The sequence below is a fragment of the Antechinus flavipes genome, chromosome 2 (assembly GCF_016432865.1).
Source record: "Antechinus flavipes isolate AdamAnt ecotype Samford, QLD, Australia chromosome 2, AdamAnt_v2, whole genome shotgun sequence".
NCBI classification, from domain to species: domain Eukaryota; kingdom Metazoa; phylum Chordata; class Mammalia; order Dasyuromorphia; family Dasyuridae; genus Antechinus; species Antechinus flavipes.
The window spans coordinates 361,368,556-361,387,279 of NC_067399.1; the positions used below are offsets into that span (position 1 = coordinate 361,368,556).

The following is an 18,724-nucleotide window of genomic DNA, read 5'->3' on the forward strand; positions in this document are numbered from 1 at the left end:
AAAAGCATATAATCATCTCAATAGATGCAGAAAAAGCATTTGATAAAATCCAACATCCATTCCTATGGATACTTGAGAGTATAGGAATAAATGGGCTTTTCCTTAAAATAATCAGTAGCATCTATTTAAAACCAGCAGGAAGCATCATATGTAATGGGGACAAACTGCAACCATTCCCCATAAGATCAGGAGTGAAACAAGTTGCCCATTATCACCATTACTATTCAATATTGTATTAGAAATGCTAGCTGTTGCAATAAGAATTGAGAAAGAGATTAAAGAAATTAGAGTAAGTAATGAGGAAATCAAATTATCACTCTTTGCTGATGATATAATGGTATACTTAGAGAACCCCAGAGATTCTACAAAAAGTTTTTAGAAATAATCCACAACTTTAGCAAAGTTGCAAGATACAAAATAAACCCACATAAGTCATCAGCATTCTTATATATCACCAACAAAATCCAACAGTCAGAGTTACAAAGAGGAATTCCATTTAAAGTAACTACTGATAATATAAAATACTTAGGAATCTATCTGCCAAGGGAAAATCAGAAACTTTATGAGCAAAATTACAAAACACTTTCACACAAATTAAGTCTGATCTAACCAATTGGAAAAATATTAAATGCTCTTGGATAGGGTGAGCAAATATAATAAAGATGACAATATTTCCTAAACTGATCTATTTATTTAGCAATATACCAATCAGACTCTCAAAAATAACAACAAAGTTCATATGGAAAAACAAAAGGTCAAGAATTTCAAGGGAATTAATGAAAAAAATCAAATAAAGGTGGCCTAGCTGTACCAGATCTAAAATTATATTATAAAACAGCAATTACCAAAACCATTTGTATTGGCTAAGAAATAGATTAGTTGATCAGTGGAACAGATTAGGTTCAAAGGACAAAACAGTCAATAATTTTAATACTCTAGTGTTAGACAAACCCAAAGACTAATTCCAATTTTCCCAGCAATTTTTGTCTAATAGTTCTTATCCCAAAAGCTTTCTGAAGAGTTGTCTGACCCCCTTGCTGAGAACTTACAAAAGCTGCTACTGCTACTGCTATCAGGACCACCTCCAGGGCCCACAACTGGTGTTGCTGCTCTGCTCTAGGACTATAACAATCCTGGTGTCACAAAGTTCTCCTGCCAACTGCCTGAATTGTCTTAGGCTAGAAAAATAGCTCATGTTGATTTTTTGTTGGTTCTGTCCCCTCAAAATTTGATTTTAGACTTTATTTTAAAGGTTTTGGAAGGGAATGTTGAGAGCATTCAGCTGAGTTGCTACCTCTAATTCACCACATCAGCTCCATCATATAAGAAAAAGTGAAACTCTGATTAATGCAATGACCAACCATGTCTCAGAGAGCCTGTGATGAAACATATCAAATGAGATATGGAAAGCACTTTGCAAATATTAAAACATTATATAAAACTGGCCATTATATTATTAATTTCAGTATTATCTTACCTCCTTGAAGAAAATTGATAGATATAAGGTGTAGATATATTTTTTCATTCATCCACTATGTGGATTCCTTTTGCTTGATTATGCTTTATAAGTTGTTTTTTTTTTTTTTCTCTTTTTTCCTCTTTATTATTGGGAAAGAAGTCATGGAGGAAAAAGAGGAAAAAAGAGGCCACTGAAACATTTCTGAAATGCTTGAGAGCTTTGGGTTGTTTAAACTAAAAGTTTAAAGAAGAAGGAGAATATTGAAAGGAAAACTTAGACAAGCAGGACAGTTTTAGAAGTAGCATATAGAATTTATCATATACATTTTTTTAACTAAGTGGCATCAAATAGATTCATGAATTCACATAGAATCCTGATTTTGTGTTCTGCTATGTATATAGTAATGTTCTCTTTTTTTGGTATTTAAGTTTAAAATTTTTTAAGTGTATAATAACTACTATTATCATGGCCTAGCCTCATACTACATTTCTGATAGAGATATATTTCAATAACCTACCATCATCTTTTCAGCTTTTTCTAGATACAAACAATCCACTTCTCTAAAAAGTCCATTGAAGTTCTAGCATCCATGATTTCTCATTTGTAAAATTAAAAGGTAGAAAATCTCTAAAATATCATTCTTGTCTATCTCCCATAATCCAATACACAAGACTGAAAAACCTCTGAGCTCTCATCCAACTCTGAAATTGTATGATTTGTGCATGACTCCTGGTTCTGCCACTTCTTCCTCATGTGACCATTGCATTTCTATGAGTCTCAGTTTCCTCGCCTAAAAATGGTAATAATATCCCCATAAAGTTGCTACAGAAATGTAAGCTATTATTATTAGATTACCATTTTTTAGTAGGGATATTGGGATGATACTGGGAAGAAGAGGGGAGAAGAAAACTTTTAATTTTAAACAACCCAAAGCTCTCAAACTAATGTTAGCAAGTTCCCAATAATCATTATTCAAAGTAAAAAAATTTAAATGCCTTTCCTTTCTCTACTTCTAACATGAAAACACCCTGACCTTGCATTTGGTAATAGTCAAACCCTCAAAAGAATCTCTGTGATCTTCTAATGTAATGGTCACACAAACAACAAATGTAGAACAAAAAACACTCAATACATTAGGAGACAAGGTTAACCAAATCCATATTAAGCACTAAGGTTCGACATATTTCTGAACTATATTTCAGTATATTTTAGCAAGTATAAGTATAGTTTTATGTTTACCCTGGTAGAATTCAAGGCAATGAAGAAGTTTTCATGGAAAGATAGCATTACTACACTATAAGTTCTTTGAAGGAAAACCCCAAGTCTTAGTGAAACTTTGTATCACCTCTGGCACTAAGGAAAGTACTTTGCATAAAGACCACTTAAATATTTGTTGAATGGAATGTGATAGAACTACTTGAAAAAACAAATTGGCAATAATCCAGTTGTTACAGCAAGTTTAAGAGCTTAAGAGTCTAGGAATAGGGATGAGTGATTCTTAACTTGCATGCCCTACTTTTCAGTGGTAATCAAGGCCATTAAACAATTAACAAGCATTCAGTAAACACTCACTACGTATTTACACTAGGCCTTGAAAACATAAATATAAATTAAACAATTTCTACTTGCAAGGAGCTCAAATTCTAAGGAAAATCAAGGATGTTTACAAATATATACAGAATAAATATAAAGCGAATAAATGCAAATAAAAACAAAGTAATTCGAGGTAAAATAATTTGAGAAGATTAGGAAAGATTGCCCATAGAAGGTGGTGTTCAAATTTCATCTTGATGGACCAGAGGGATTGAATGAGATAGAAGTGAGAAGGAGCATTCCAGGCATGAAAGAAAGTGCCAAAGCATGAAGATAGGACAAAAAAAAAAAAAAAAAAAATGTATGAGGAAGAGAAAGAAAGCCAGTTTGGTTGTATTGAAAAATTTAAGAAAAAGAATAATATACAAGTAAGTTAGATAAATGGATTGGGACAGGGTTGAGAAGAACAGTAATAGTTAAATAGACTTCCCCATTCACATAGTCAAAAGTTTATGAATAGCCAGTTTCAAAAGGAGGAAATGCAAGCAATCAACAGTCATGTGAAAAAATATTCATCAGACTGGTAAAAAAAAAAAAAAACTGGAATTATGCTCAAAGAATTTTAAAACTGTGTATATCCTTTGGTTATTAGGTCTACTTCCCAAGGTAATCAGGGGAAAAGACAAAGAATCTATTTGTTTATAAAATATTTATAGCAACGCTGTAGTGGCAAAGAACTGAAAATTTAGGGGATGTTCATTAGTTGAGGAATGGCTGAATAAACTGGTGTATATGATTGTGATGGAATACTACTGTGCTATAAGGAATGGTGAACATCTTGATTTTAGATAAGCAACTTTCATGAAATAATGAAGAGGAGTTAAATGGGCAGAAGCAAGAGAACTTTATATATACAAATGGCAAAATTATTCAAAGAGTAAAAAGCTATTCTGAGTTCTATGAAAATTCAAATCAACTACAAAGGATCTATCAAGGATAATGTTATCTACCTCCAGAAGAAAAAAAATTAATGTATAGAAGTATGTATTATGTAGTTTCACATTTATATCCATGTCAAATGTTGGCCTAATAGTGTGTGATTGGGAAGGAGGGAAGGAAACAGTTTGGGACGCAAATGTAAGAATAGGCATTTCCCAGGGTCTGTATAGGGTTATGTATTCAATCAACCCCTTTTACCCTTATTCCTCGGCTGTAGGGAATTAGTTTGAGAATTCGAAGAGACTGGATGCCTTCTCCTATATTTAGATATTGGTAGTGCCTTCCATACAGTTTCCACATGTAGAAAGGAACAGAAATGATGATGAGAATGACAACATTCAACAAATTGTATCCATTCTTCCAGTATCCAATAGGGTCCACATACAATTTGACGTAGAACTCAAACCAATAAATGGACGTAAATAGGACTTCTACTACCTGAAAGAGAAAACAAAATAGTTTGGATTTCCAATAGCCAAGAGGAACAGATAATTTTTTTTTAAATGTAGTGTAAAGGGTACACTGGATAATTATCCCACACTATACTTTTCTCACTTTCTGGACTGGCTCACTCACTCCAATCTGCTCTGACTCTGGCTAGTTTAGAACTCTCAAAGAACCATTATCAGATAATTCTACCAAAATTCTCTCAAGATCCTAGGAATAAACCGGTTGTAAGAAAATATATTACCCTGTTTATTTATATTTACATAAAACCTACCACTCACCATAATGATAATTTAGATCTTAATCATAACTCTTTGCTTGACAATAAGGTAAAATACCAACATCATAAATATTCATATATTTAAAGAAAGTAGAGGAAGCATAATTACATTACAATCTAAGTTACAAAGACCTAAATTACACTCTCCAACCAATACATTCATAAGATCGATAGGAAGAGTAGACATATACAGGAATCTGTCAAAGCACAACATGAATGAGGAAAACCCAAGTACCTGGCAAAAGTCAGAATTTTGAAACTGTAGACTGGTGGGGGGTGAAGGGGGAGAGTTTCTGCCTCAGGAAGTATCCCTATAAATCAGGAAAGCTTCTTTGATTGTTAAGGAGAGTTGATACACACTGTACTTGACCAAGAGTATGGGACACTTGACATCTTGGTGAAATTAAGTGATCTGCTGGATGACTTCTCTGATTCTTTGCTTCCACTGAACTTTCTCCTTCAATGTAACTGTAGTTTCTGTCACTTCCAATTTCAAGTTCAGCAAAACTGTTCCTCTTCTTTCTTTCTCATTTTATCTTTCTGGGTTCCAACTCTAATTCCCTCTTTAAATAACTCCATCTTGGGTTAATGATTAGTAACCAAATTCTCATCTTCTGCCTAGAGTCATATAAATTGCATTTATCCCATAATCATAAAACAATTCTAGTATCCACATATTTCTATTATACTATATCTTATCACAGTCAAAAATAAGTAATAACTCTCTCAAAATTTTGATTCAGTGTCAGAATTATTTTTCTCAGCAAAGTAGACATGTCAGCAACAAACTGTTAAACATAACATAACTATTTAAAAATTTATTTATTCACCAGCCCTGAAGTCAGGAGGACCTGAGTTCAAATCTGGCCTCAGTCACTTAACGCTATGGAACCCTGGGCAAGTCACTTAACCCCAATTGCCTCAGCAAAGGGGGAAAAAAGCAATACCTTAGACAGTATTTTATAATAAAAATGTTTATAACACCTTTTTGTGATGGCAAAAAATTGGAAATTGAGAAGATGGCAATTTGGGAATGGCTGAACAAATTGCGGTATATGAATGTAATCGAATACTTTTGTGCTATAAGAAATGATGAGCAGGCAGATTTCAGAAAAACCTGGAAAGATTTACATGAACTGATATTGAGTGAAGTGAGGAGAACCAGGAAAACATTGTATATAGTAAGAACAACATCCTGCTATGATCAACTTCAATAGACTTAGCCCTTCTCAGCAATACAATGATCTGACTCATGGTGGCAAAATGTTACCTATGTTCAGAGAAAAAATTATGGAGTTTGACTGCAAATTGAAGCATATTATTTTCACTTTTTTATTGTTTTTTTTTTCTCATGGTTTTTCCCATTTGTTCTGATTCTTCTTTCACAACATTAATGTGAAAATATATTTAATATGATTGTATATGTATACCTTATATTAATTAATGTGTAAATATATTTAATATGATTGTACATATATACTTATATCAGATTGCTTGCCATTTTGGGAAGCGGGGAGAAAAGAGAGAAGACAAAAATTGGAACTCAAAATCTTATAAAAGTAAATGTTAAAAACTATATTTGTAATTGAGGGAAAAAATAAAAGACTATTAAATGGGAAAAAATTAAAGTCTACTAAAAGAAAAAAATCTAAAATTCTGAAATTCCGTTCTCAAATCTCCTATCCTTCCATCTCTCTGTCTCATTCTTCCTGAACCTATTTTCCAATGTCATAATGACCTTGGATCACTCTAACCCTCCTGCTTTCCTAGCCCATTATTCCTACTCTGGTCTCACTTTTCTTCCTATAATTACCCAGCTCAACTTTGTGCTGTCCTCTGCCCTTTTGGCCCCTTATCCTAAACTACTCATTTTTTTTAATTCCAACCTACAATTAACCAAAGCATTTGCCTTCTCTCCTCCTACTTATGTGCTAATAAATGTTGGAGGAAGTCACACTACCATATTGACTGGGGCAACTATAAATATGTGCTTTCAAATAGTTCTCACTGTTTCAAGATGCTTCTTTTACTTTTCCCTAATTAACTGTCACACTCTCTACAACATCTATTTCAAAAGCTTTCTTCAAGTTACCTTTATTTCCCTTCTCCACTCTCAGCAAAGACTTATGTCATTATGCCTTGAATTATGCATTATGAAGAAAACTTCACCTTTTCTCCACTATAATACCAAAAATAGTCTTAATATCACCCATATCATCCCTATTGTCCTACTTTGTTCAAAGATTAAGAGAAGAGTTTATCCCTCTTCTTGCTAAGGTCAACTCCTCTACTTGTACTCTGGATTACATCCTATCAAGGTCTTCTCCTCTAGGATCTTATCCCATGAACTAAGGAAGGGGAGGGGAGGAGAAAGAAGAGGAAGGGAGGGAAGGAGAGGGGGAGGAAAATAGAGAAGGAGGAGTGCACTTTCTCTTCTTCATCATAAATTCTTCAGAATAGCCATGGCTCATTGTACTGATGAGAATAGCAAAGTCATTTACTGTAGAGGGCACTAATAGTGGGGGTACTCTGGGTAAGGTATAAGACCCTTCATCCAAGCGGGAACTTGCTGACAATGTCTGGTTTGGCTCCCCACTTCCTTTTGGTTCTCTCACCCTTCCTGAGAAATCAAGGAGGGCGTGACCACCTATGTTCTACTTGTTTTACAATAAAGAGAGGCATTTACATATCAATAGCACTTGCTCAGTGTGATATGATGATATAATAATTCTCTAGCTGGCACATAAGTGTGCTAAAATGATGTAATCATACCAAGGGGATTTAAGGGCTGAGAGGACTTGAAATAAGGACTCCATCTTTGACCATCCTCATGAGTTTTCTGCCTTCATCACTCCTTTACTAAGACCAAGGCTGGTCCCAAGATCATCCAGACAGCTAGTCCAGACAGTATATTTTGGCATCCCAATTTGGGAGCTCTAGAAAGTACACTTACAATTTACAGGTGATCATCCCAAAACTTTGCTGTTACTTTGTACATCATACATTTCACTTTACTTGAGTTCATGGAAGACTTTCAGGTTTTTCTGAGAATATCCTGCTCATAATTTCCCATAGAACAATAGTATTCCATCATAATCATATACCACAATCTATTCAGCCATTCCCCCAAGTAAGGCATCCCTTCAATTTCCAATTTTTTTCCCTGAGAAGAGTACTACTATAAATACTTTTGTACATATAGGTACTCTTCATTTTTAAGAAATCTCTTTGGGGATTCATGCTTATTAGGAATGTTGCTAGGATGTGAGTGAATTTATAATCCTTTGACACAGATCTTATTTTTGATCATTTATCATTTAGGGCATAGTTCTTGTTTTTTTTTTTTTTATAAATTTGACTCAGTTCCCTCTATGTTTGAGAAATAAGGCCTTTTCAGAGAAACTTTCTCTTTACTCTTTTTACAGTTACTGTTGCTAACGTATTTCCTGCCCCTTATATTCTATTTTCTCTCTCTCCTTTTGCCCTGACTCTCCTCAAAAGTATTTTGCTACTGACTACTTTCTCCCCGAATATGCTCTTTCTTTTATTACCCTCCCTGATTCCCATAATCACATTCCTCTCCTACTTTCCAGCAAGGTAAGCTAGATTTCTATACTCATACTGAATGTGTATGTTATTCTCTTTTTGAGTCACTCACTCACTCTCTTTTTCCCCTTTTCCCCATCTTTTTCCCCTGTAAAAGCTTTTTCTTGTCTCTTTTTATGGCAAATAATTTACATCATTCCACTTCTCCCTTTCCCTTCTTCCCAGTACATTCCTCTCTCCACCCTTAATTTCATTTTTTAGATATGATTCCTTCATATTCAACTCACAGCTGGGCCTTCTGTCTATATATACTCCTTTTAAGTGCCATAACAATGGAAAAGTTCTAATGAATTACAAGTATTATCTTCCCATGAAATCTCATATCACTTTCCTAATTACCTCCTTATACTTCTCCTGAGTCCTGTATTTGAAAATCATATTTTCTATTCAGCTCTGATCTTTTCATTACAAATATTTGAAAATCTTCTATTTCATATTTTCCCCTAAAGAAATATACTCAATTTTGCTATGTAATCCTCATTCTTCTTAATCTTTCTGCAGCATTTTTATAGTGTTGGCCATCCTCTTCTTATACTCTTTCTTCTCTGGGTTTTTGTGACACTGATCTCTTTTAATTTTTCTCCTTACTTAGTTGATCTTCATTATGCATCTCAAATATAACATATCCAAAATAAAATCATATCTTTCCCTCTAAACCTAGCCCTCTTGCTATTTCTGTTGAACAAGGTAATGAAGGATCCTTCATCATCAGATTAAAAATCTCTATATTATCTATGGCTTTGGCTTCTTACTCAAAGATTTTACTCTATAATCTACCTTGTTGCCAAATCTTGTTAGTTTTGTCGACAATAACACATATCCCCTTCTTTCTACTCCCATGGCTGCCACTAGCTCAAACCTCTCACTTGGACAAAATAGCCTCTTAAATGGTCTCCCATTTCAAGTCTCTATGTTTTCATTGTGGATCTGAACATGTTATTCCCCTGTTCAATAAACTCGTGTTGCTCTGTATTTATATCCAGAATCAAATATGAACTCCTCTGTTTGATCTGTAAAACTCTTTACAGCTTGGCTCTGCTTTACCTTTCTAATCTTATTATACATTATTCTTCTTCTCTTATGTTGTTCTCTGGACAAACTGACTTCCTTGCTGCTCTTCAAACATGGCACACCTTCCATCTTGAGAGCATTTTTATAATGTTTGATATTTATCTAACTGTCCTTCCTCACCTCTGCTTTTTAGAATGCCTTTTTCTTCTACCAATCTCAGCCTGAGTACCACCTCCTACATGAAGATAAAGCCTTTTCTGATTGTAACTGCTCCCCCGTTCCACTAATTTATTTTATACATGTGTGTTATTTCTCTCCCTTGACCTTGAGAGCAAAGATTCATTTTTCTGTTTTCTCAGCCTCTGGCATAACTTTTCACATAGAAGACACTTAAGGATTACTAATTCATTAACACTTAGTTTCTCTATGATATTGACATTGTTGACCTGATAATTATTCCCTCCGACCATTCTCTCTGACCTAGATTTTCATCACTGCTCTCTACTTCTCCAATCTTTCTTGTTACTCCATCTGTCTCATTTGCTAGATCATTATCCATGTCCAACTCCCTAAATAGAGATACACTTTGGAATTCTGTCCTGGGCCATCTTCTTTCTGTATGTTCACTCACATCAGCTCTTATAGATTCAATTACTATCTTTATGCAGATGACTGTCAATTCTAGTTAAAACAGCTCTTCTTGAAATTAAACCCCAACTTGCATTCATAGAGAACAACAACTTGTGATTTAGGCTACTTTGTGTACCCAGATTTCCAAAGTCTAGGGCTAATTCTTTCTGCAATATATAGCTTCTCTGTTATCAGTAGTAATACTTAAAAGTTGCCTCTACTGACTGCTTTTTTTTTCTAATCTTCATTGAATACAATATTTCCTATTGATGGAATTGGTTCTAGTAGAAGTAAAAGAGGGAAGACAAAGAATAATTGTTTCTCAAAAATTGGAATCTTCCTCTATATATGATTGTTTCCTCTGTTGCAAAGGCTTGTGATCCACAAAATTCTCCTGAATCAACTATTTCTCCAAAAGCCACTTGGAGCATCATAAATTACTGCACATCCAATAGGAAGTTAATCCACCAAATTTGATTAAAAATTTCTTGATGCTTTATAAAGGATTAACCAAGAATGAAAATTCTCCTTTACGTTTCATTTGAACCTTATACACCTGTTCTCTGGTTTCTGCTCTTTAATTTCAGTGATTACATCAAATGAGTTGAAGGACCCAAATGATTGAAGCCATCCTAAGCAACTCCCTCCAGTGCACACACTCACATCGAGCTTTTATCTCCCTCTTGAATCCCAGGTTTTAACTACCACTGAATATTGTCAAACTTATGTCTCATAGATATCTCAAACTGAACTTGTCCAAAAAGGAACTCATCCCCTTTTCTCCTTAAACCCATTCCTCTAACTTCCCTATTTCCATAATCATTCAGATTCCCAACCTTAGTCATCTTCAATTTTTCATTCTTCCTTACAACTATTCAGATTCAATCAGTTTCTAAAACTTATTGATTGTCTCTTTCAACCATCTGTCAATTTTGTTCTCTCTTTTTCTTTCACACCATTCTGGTTCAGACTGTCATCATTGCTCAACTAGACTATTACAATAACCTTTAAATGTTCTCCCCAACTCTGGTATCTGCCCTAATTGATCATCCACACCACTGCCAAAGTAATATTCCTATAATACAAGTCTGTTTGTATCATACCTCTACTTAAGAACTTTCAAAAATCCCTAGCTTCATTTAAAACACAAGTATTTTATTTCATTATCCCATTTGTTGTTTATTATAGAATGTAAACTCATGAAGAAAAGGAATATTTCAATGTTATGTTTGTATCTCCAGAGTTTAACACAGTGTCTGATACACAGTGATATTCAAACACAAAGAAGTAGGGAGTGATTTGAGGGGAGAGTATAATAATTCTGTTCCCTTAGCTTCCTGTGAACAGTTCTCCTCCTCTCTGGTGAGAGGAGTAAAGTTAGAATTCTTTACTTCTATTATGAAAAGGATATAAAGCATGTCATCAAGAAGATTTATTACTGAAAAAGTTGGGTTGCCAAAATTAACTATAAAGGACATAAAGATGCTATCTGTATCCAGAGAAAGAACTGATAAATAAAAGTATATATAGAATAATTTTACACAAACACACACACACATATATATATATATATACTTATTATGTATAGTATATATATGTATGCATATAAATATACACACACACATACATAAATCTATTTGTGTCTAATAGTAGCTATCACTGAGGGGAAAGGGGAAATTTACATGATAACTTTATTATATATTTAAAAGGAATAGCGAGTTATGATTTACAGTTTCATGTGCAATTATTTTTTATTGTACTATGTTATAGAAATGTTTGTTTTATTTCAGAAATTAAAAATTAATTTTTTTTAAAAGTTGGACCATATGATGAGAGTAAGGGATAACTGTAAGTTTGTATGCTCAAATGAGATCCTTATGACATGGATAGCATAAAGAAGATCTCAACACTTAGGTGAATCTTCTATAGTGAATTTACGAGAAGACACAGACAAAGGGAGCACAGGCTAGGCATAGATGAGTTGAGATCTGCATTATTGGAAAGGACATTCAAATCCATTGTACTGATTTGGTATTAAAAGAATAATATGAAATTCACTTAGAAAACTTAAGTATGATTTGTTATTTTGATTGTCTATTCTATATGATAATTTGTTGGGAACAAATATGTAAATAATTTTTAAAGAATGCTATAAAGTGATATATTAAATCATATCTTTTCAGATGGTGAAATAGTTTAATGCTAGGAAGATAGCTCATTATCTTCTACCAGAAGTGAAAATTATCCAGTAAAGTTTTGATTTGATACCTTATGGAGATTTCTCTTGTCTTTTAAAGAGCAGACCAGTAATATTTATTTTTAAAAATAAAAAAAAAATTAGTTCTGGAAGACTCCAACAAATTGGAAAAGTCTTGAATTCATGTGAGGATCAATCAGCTGAATATTAAGAGATTCATGCATTATTAGCAAGAATTGTTTTAGCTACAGAAACTTATGATGCTCTCTACAAAGGCATTGAAGGTTTTACATGTATAAATAAAAGGAGTATCTACACCAAAAAAACTATAGATCTTTTTAAATACTGAAGTTACATGAAGAGCTGGTCTCATATTTGGGGCCTTTTGAGTCTAACTTTATCAATTTCCCATGGAATAAAGTATTTGAAAATTTTTAAAAAAATAATTTTCTTACCTCAAACATTAAGAACATGTTCTTTTTAATTTCATAATAGGTCTCCAAAACCATACACAGGGCATTTGATGAGATGGTACTAATCATAAGTAATGAAAAAAATTGACCTTCTATAAATCTCTTCACATATTCACAAAACTCAGTATCTTTCCTCCTGTCAAAAGTTGCACAAAACAAAATGCATTTTACTTGTGATGATTTGTAGTCCAATGCTATGCTAACAATTTTACATGAAATATAGTCTTTTTTCCATGTATATATTGAATAACACTAACTTTGAAATATCAATAGGGCCAAATGCTAATGATTATGATTAGACCCCAATTATAAGGATATTATTAGTGATTTTTTTGAGACTTTCGGGGAAAAAGAAATCAGTTCTCTTAAAAAGCTTTCTAAAATTTATTTTAATATGACAAAAAGCATATAAGTCCAAAAGCATTAAAGAAACACTAGAAGCTTTCTCAATATGTGCACTGATAAAGCAAGAGTGCCAATTATGCTCAACCTTATTTGATAGTTTTAGAAACACTAGCAATATAATACAGAAAAATAAATTAAAGGCACAAACATTGGCAAAGAGGAAACAGGTTTCAATATGAACCAATAAAATGATAAAACTCTCTCTTCAAAGTTCTTTTGAGCTTTCTCTCCCAAAACTTGTTTATCAGAAAATTCCCCAAATCAGCAAGGAAAAAAAAAGCTAAAACAAAAATGTCTAGTACAGTAGAAAGATGAAAAACAAACTCATAAAAGTCATCAATATTTCCATATAGCATTACAAAATTCTGAAGTAAAAAATTAAGAGATCCCATTCAAAATAAATTAAAAATGCAGAAAATAATTAGGAATCAATTTACCAAGATACATTCAAGATTTACAGATTTATATAAAAATGATTGTTAAAAACTTTTCAAAGAAATAATAAATTATTGGAGACATAATCATTGTTTATGTTTGGCCCAAGACAATAAAGTAAAAATAGTAAGACTAACTAAATTTATTTACAAATTTAATTATATCAAACTACCACAGAAACATTTTATAAAGTTAGACAAAATGATTTTTTAATTCATTTAGAGGAACAAATTATCTCATATCACAAAAGAAATCATTTTTAAAAGTTAAAATGAAGGATAAAAAGCAATTATAGATTTTAATTTATATAACAAAGCAATAGTAAAAATGAAAATTATTTGATATAGATTAAAAACAGAAAAGTAGATTAGTGGAATAGACTAAATAAGCAAAAACTAATCCACTTCATTAAGTTCAATAATTTTGAAAACATGATCTACTTGGGAAAAGACTGAATGAAAACTAGAAAGTAATTTAGCAAAAAATAGGTGTAGACAAGCAACTTATGGCGGCATATCATAAAAAGTTTCAAATAGATTGTTGTTGTTCAGACATATCCAACTCTTTCAATGTAGGTCCTTCTGTCTTTGACTATCTTATGAAGTTTATCCAAGTTTATATTCATTGCACTACCTATCCATCTCATCCTCTGCTGTCCCATTCTCCTTTTGCCTTCAACTTTTCCCAACATCACAGTTTTTTTCAATGAGTTTTATCTTCTCATTATATTCAGATGAATACTGAACTTCACTAAATAAACATAGAAATGAAAATAACTTACACAAATATTCATAAGACAAGATTTCTTAACCAAATAAGGGACAAAAAAGATCACAAAAGATAAAGAATAGATATTTTTATTAAATGAAATCAATAAGCTTTTGCAAAAACAAAAATTAATGCAGGTAGGATAAAGGAAACTGTCAGGGAAATATGCTTGTATAAAATATCTCTGATAAAGTCTGATGAACAAGATATTCAGGGAATTAACCAAAGTACTTAACCAAGAGCCATTCCCCAAAAAATAAGTGATCAAAGGATATGAACAAATATTTCTCAAAAGAAATGTAAACTATTAATCATATGGAAGATTGCTATAAACAAAAAGTAAAACAATTTAATTTCTCCTCATCCCAGCAAATTAGCAAAGATGATAAAATCTGGATAAAGTCAATGAAGAGGGGCCAAAGAAAGATAGGCATACTGACTATCTGGTAAAATATAAATGCATTGGACCAACTGAAACTGAAAGTAATTTGAGTAGGATAAAAAGAGACAGAAAGATAAATGGAAGAAAATAGTATGGAGAAAAAGATACAATTATTCATGATAAATGTGAATGTAAATGGAATGAGTTCACCTATAAAACAGAAGTGGATAGCAGAATGGATAAGAAACCAGAATCCAACAAAATGTTGTTTACAAGAGACATACTTGAAACAGAAAGACACACAGAAAGTTAAAATAAGAAGATGTGTCAGAACCTATAATGCTTCAGCTGAAAAAAAAAAAAAAAGCTGATATAGCAATCATGATCTCATACAAAGCAAAAGCAAAAGTAGACCTAATTAAAAGGAATAAGCAGGGAAACCACCTTTTGATATAAGGTTATAAATGATGAAGTGATATCAAAGCATTTTTACAGCAAGTTTTTCTAATAAAGCCCTCTTTTCTCAAAAATAGAGGACTGAATCAAATTTATCAAAATAAAAGCCATTCCCCAATTGACAAATTGTCAAGGGATATAAAGTCTTCAGAAGAATATATCAAGGCTATCTGTAATCATAGGACAAAATTATCTAAATTACTATTGATTGGAGAAATGCAAATTAAAATAACCCAAAAGTACCACCTCTAACCAACAAAAATGACAAAATATAGAAGCGATGAGGGAAAATAAAGATGCTAATGAGCTATTATTGGAATAATGAAATGCTCCAACCATTCTAGAAAACAATTTGAAAGTATGCCTAAAAGACAATATGTACACACTATTTGATCCAGTAATATCACTATATCTGTATCCTCCCCACAAAAAAAAAAAAAAAGAAAAAATGAAAAGGACCAATATACATAAAAATATAACTTTTTTGTGGTTAGCCAAGAATTAAAAATTATGGTGATGTCCACCAATTGGGAAATTGGTGGCCAAATAAATTGTGGCATATGTTGTGATGTGCTTTTAGAAATTATGAGGGAGATGGTTTCAGAAAAAATATAGGAAGATGTATATGAACATCATAAAGTGAGCAGAACTAGGAGATCATTATATACAGTAAGAAATATAGTAATGACGATCAACTGTGAAAAATTTACCTGCTCTGAATAATACGATACAAGAAAATTCAAAAGGATTCATAATGAAAAATTCCATTCACCTTCAGAGAAAAAACATATAAACTCTGAATGAAAATCTACTTTTCTTACTTTATTTTTCTTGCTCTTTGATCCAATATAGTGTATATTAAAATGTGTTGTATATATAACTGATATACTATTTTCCTTCCCAGTGTGTCAGGGAGAGGCAAAAGAGTGAAGGAAAGAATTTGGAACTCATATACTTTTTAATGCTAAAAAAGAATAATAAATATTCCAAAAATAATCTAAAATTATATTTTTAAAAAAGTAAAAGTCCATACCTTTTGACACAGGATCCTAGTGCTAAATACACACTCTCTCCTTTGATCCAAGGAGGTAAAATACAGAAATAAAGATCCCATATATATCGAAGTAATTATAACTGTACTTTTTGTGATAGCAAATAACCTGAAATAGAACCAGTGCCCACTGATTGGGGAATGTCTGAACAAACTGCAGAACATGTATATAATAGAATGTTACTGTACCATGAACAATCCAAAGAAATATAGGAAGATTTATTTCAATCTACATAACTTCACAAGCAGAACCAACAAAATGATATGCAGAATTATAACAATATAAAGAGAAAGAACAATCAAATAAATTAAAATACAGTGCAATTATAATGCACAAGTCTGGCTCCAGAGATTTGAGGAAAAGTGCTCTTTTTTGAAGAATGAAGGCTCTATGGGATGTGGTCATTATGTCAATTGGTTTTATTGATCTTTATTATATTAATCTTTCATGTTTGTTACAAAAGAATGCTCACTGGATAAGGAAATAGGAAGGGATAGGAATGAGAGTGCTGTAAAAACCAAAGGCATCAATTTTTTAAATCCCCTAGTAAGATATATGCTTGGCTTTAATTTTAACCTAAGCTGAGATGAAATCTGTTTATCATAGTCTGTTGCATCTTCTCCAAAAATAAACTTTTAACTTGTTAACTTGACAAGACAAAGTCGATTATTTAGTTTTTTTGACTATATGTTTAAAAAATGTGACTGGATTTTAAACTGAATCAAGCTTTGTTATGACATATTTAGCCTAGGAATATAATTTCACGTTAACTCTCACACAGACACATAGTGACCAGGTTTGGAAATCACACATTTTAATCTGTTAAACATCAAAACAGAGTCAGCAAAAGTAAATCAAATTTCACTAGTCACTAGTCAAGCAAGAAGTGATTTCAAATCAATTTGAACAAATACATTTCTTAAAATATGAATGGTAGAGGCATAGAAAATACCTGAAATTTACAATTTTTGACCAAATCCCAGCAGAACTCAGATTTAAAATTGAACTAGAAATCTCTTTGACATGCTCACGGGAGAAAAACACAGGTAAACGATCCATATCAACTTTCCAACTTCCTAATTTCAACAGTAGACTTTGGGACTTCTCTAAGGAGCCAGTGTGATCCAGAAGAATAGCAAAGGAATGTTCAGGATGGGAATCTTCTCTTTATGAGATAATTTCCAAGATATTCTAATATGTCTGACTCATATTCTCTCAAACGTGTACTCTTTTAGAATCATTCTCCTCTGCCTTGCACATGCATGCTTTGTCTCCTCAAAATATAAGCTTTTCAAGAATGCATTTCAGTGAAGGTATGAAATAGTGTGATAAGAATGTCATCACAATGTGAAAATTTTAATTACTGAATATCAAATTTGGAAAAGTACTTCAGAGGGCCTCTGGTTCAACTTATATCTAAGGATAAAGCTCTACTACATCAACAAGTAAGCTTTTAGCCTCTTCAGTTAGGGAAAATACAATCACTTTTAAACAATGCCATAATCATCCTGTGACCTACTTCAAAAACCCAGCTTTTAAAACTCTTGAGTTGAGAACTCATATGGGGTTCCATAACTGAGTGTTGGGGTCACAAAAGTATGATTTATTAAAAGGAAATGTTTGATTGTATATCTATTTTATATACCTATATGCCCAGGATCATGTAAAAATTTCTCAGGAAAAAAGGGGTTGCGAATGGGAAAAGTTTAAGAAGTCCTGATCTAAAACACTTTTTATGAGGGCTTTTTATGCAAAACAAAAAAAGGGGCCATTGGACTTTGTTTAAAATATTGTAAAAAAAGACTATTTCTTGGAAGAAAGTTCACAGACTCTATGTACAGAGCAACACCCACCAGGATTGTAGAACCCATCTTGATAAACATTATTAACAGGAAAAAGCAGTCACAGAAAGTATCATGAACTGAAAAATGAAAAGGCCAACATTTCAACCTAATATCCCAACATCAATTTTTCCACAGTGATATTCAGACTACTTCAAATTCAGTTATTTTGATTCCATAGGTTCATGTTTGTGTCCTGCCCTTATAATACCAATAAATTGATTTGAATGGGATAAAGTGGGTAGAGTTGGCTTTGGAATCAAGAAGACCTGACTTTTAATCCTGCCTTAGACACTTATTAGTTACATAGCCTTGAACAAATAATTTAACTTCTCTATACCTCATATATAAAATTAAGAGGTTGGATTTGGTAAACTTTAAAGCTTCTTTTTACTCTAATAGATGATCATGTGAAACTTCCTTCTGAAACTGCTATTCATATCCTTTGATTTTTTTATCAATTGAAGAATAGATCTTATAAATTAGACTCAATTTAGGAAGAATATGACTCCTAAAATGAGTTCTGCTCACATCATCCTACAACAGTTCACAGAACCAGGATTCTTTGCAATAATTTCTTGTCATTTCTTATTGCATAGCAATATTTCATTACACACACACACACACACACACACACACACACACACACATATGCCATAATTTGTTCAGCTATTCCCCAACTGGGGATACCACCCCTACCAACAATGGATACCACCACTACCCTTAAATTCCACTTGTCTTTATTTCCCC

General features: G+C 32.5%; 1 protein-coding gene across 1 annotated transcript in view; it reads right to left on the reverse strand.

Moving 5' to 3' along the window:
* Positions 1-17,299, reverse strand: part of CATSPER3 (cation channel sperm associated 3) — an 81,687-nt gene extending 64,388 nt beyond the window's left edge. The window contains exons 1-3 of the mRNA XM_051978163.1: positions 17,086-17,299; positions 12,618-12,771; positions 4,190-4,429 (exon numbers count right to left, since the gene is read on the reverse strand). Of these exons, the coding sequence (XP_051834123.1) occupies positions 4,190-4,429; positions 12,618-12,771; positions 17,086-17,192 (501 nt within the window). The 5' untranslated portion in view covers positions 17,193-17,299. The remainder of the gene's footprint in view (positions 1-4,189; positions 4,430-12,617; positions 12,772-17,085) is intronic.
* Positions 17,300-18,724: the final 1,425 nt, after the last annotated feature.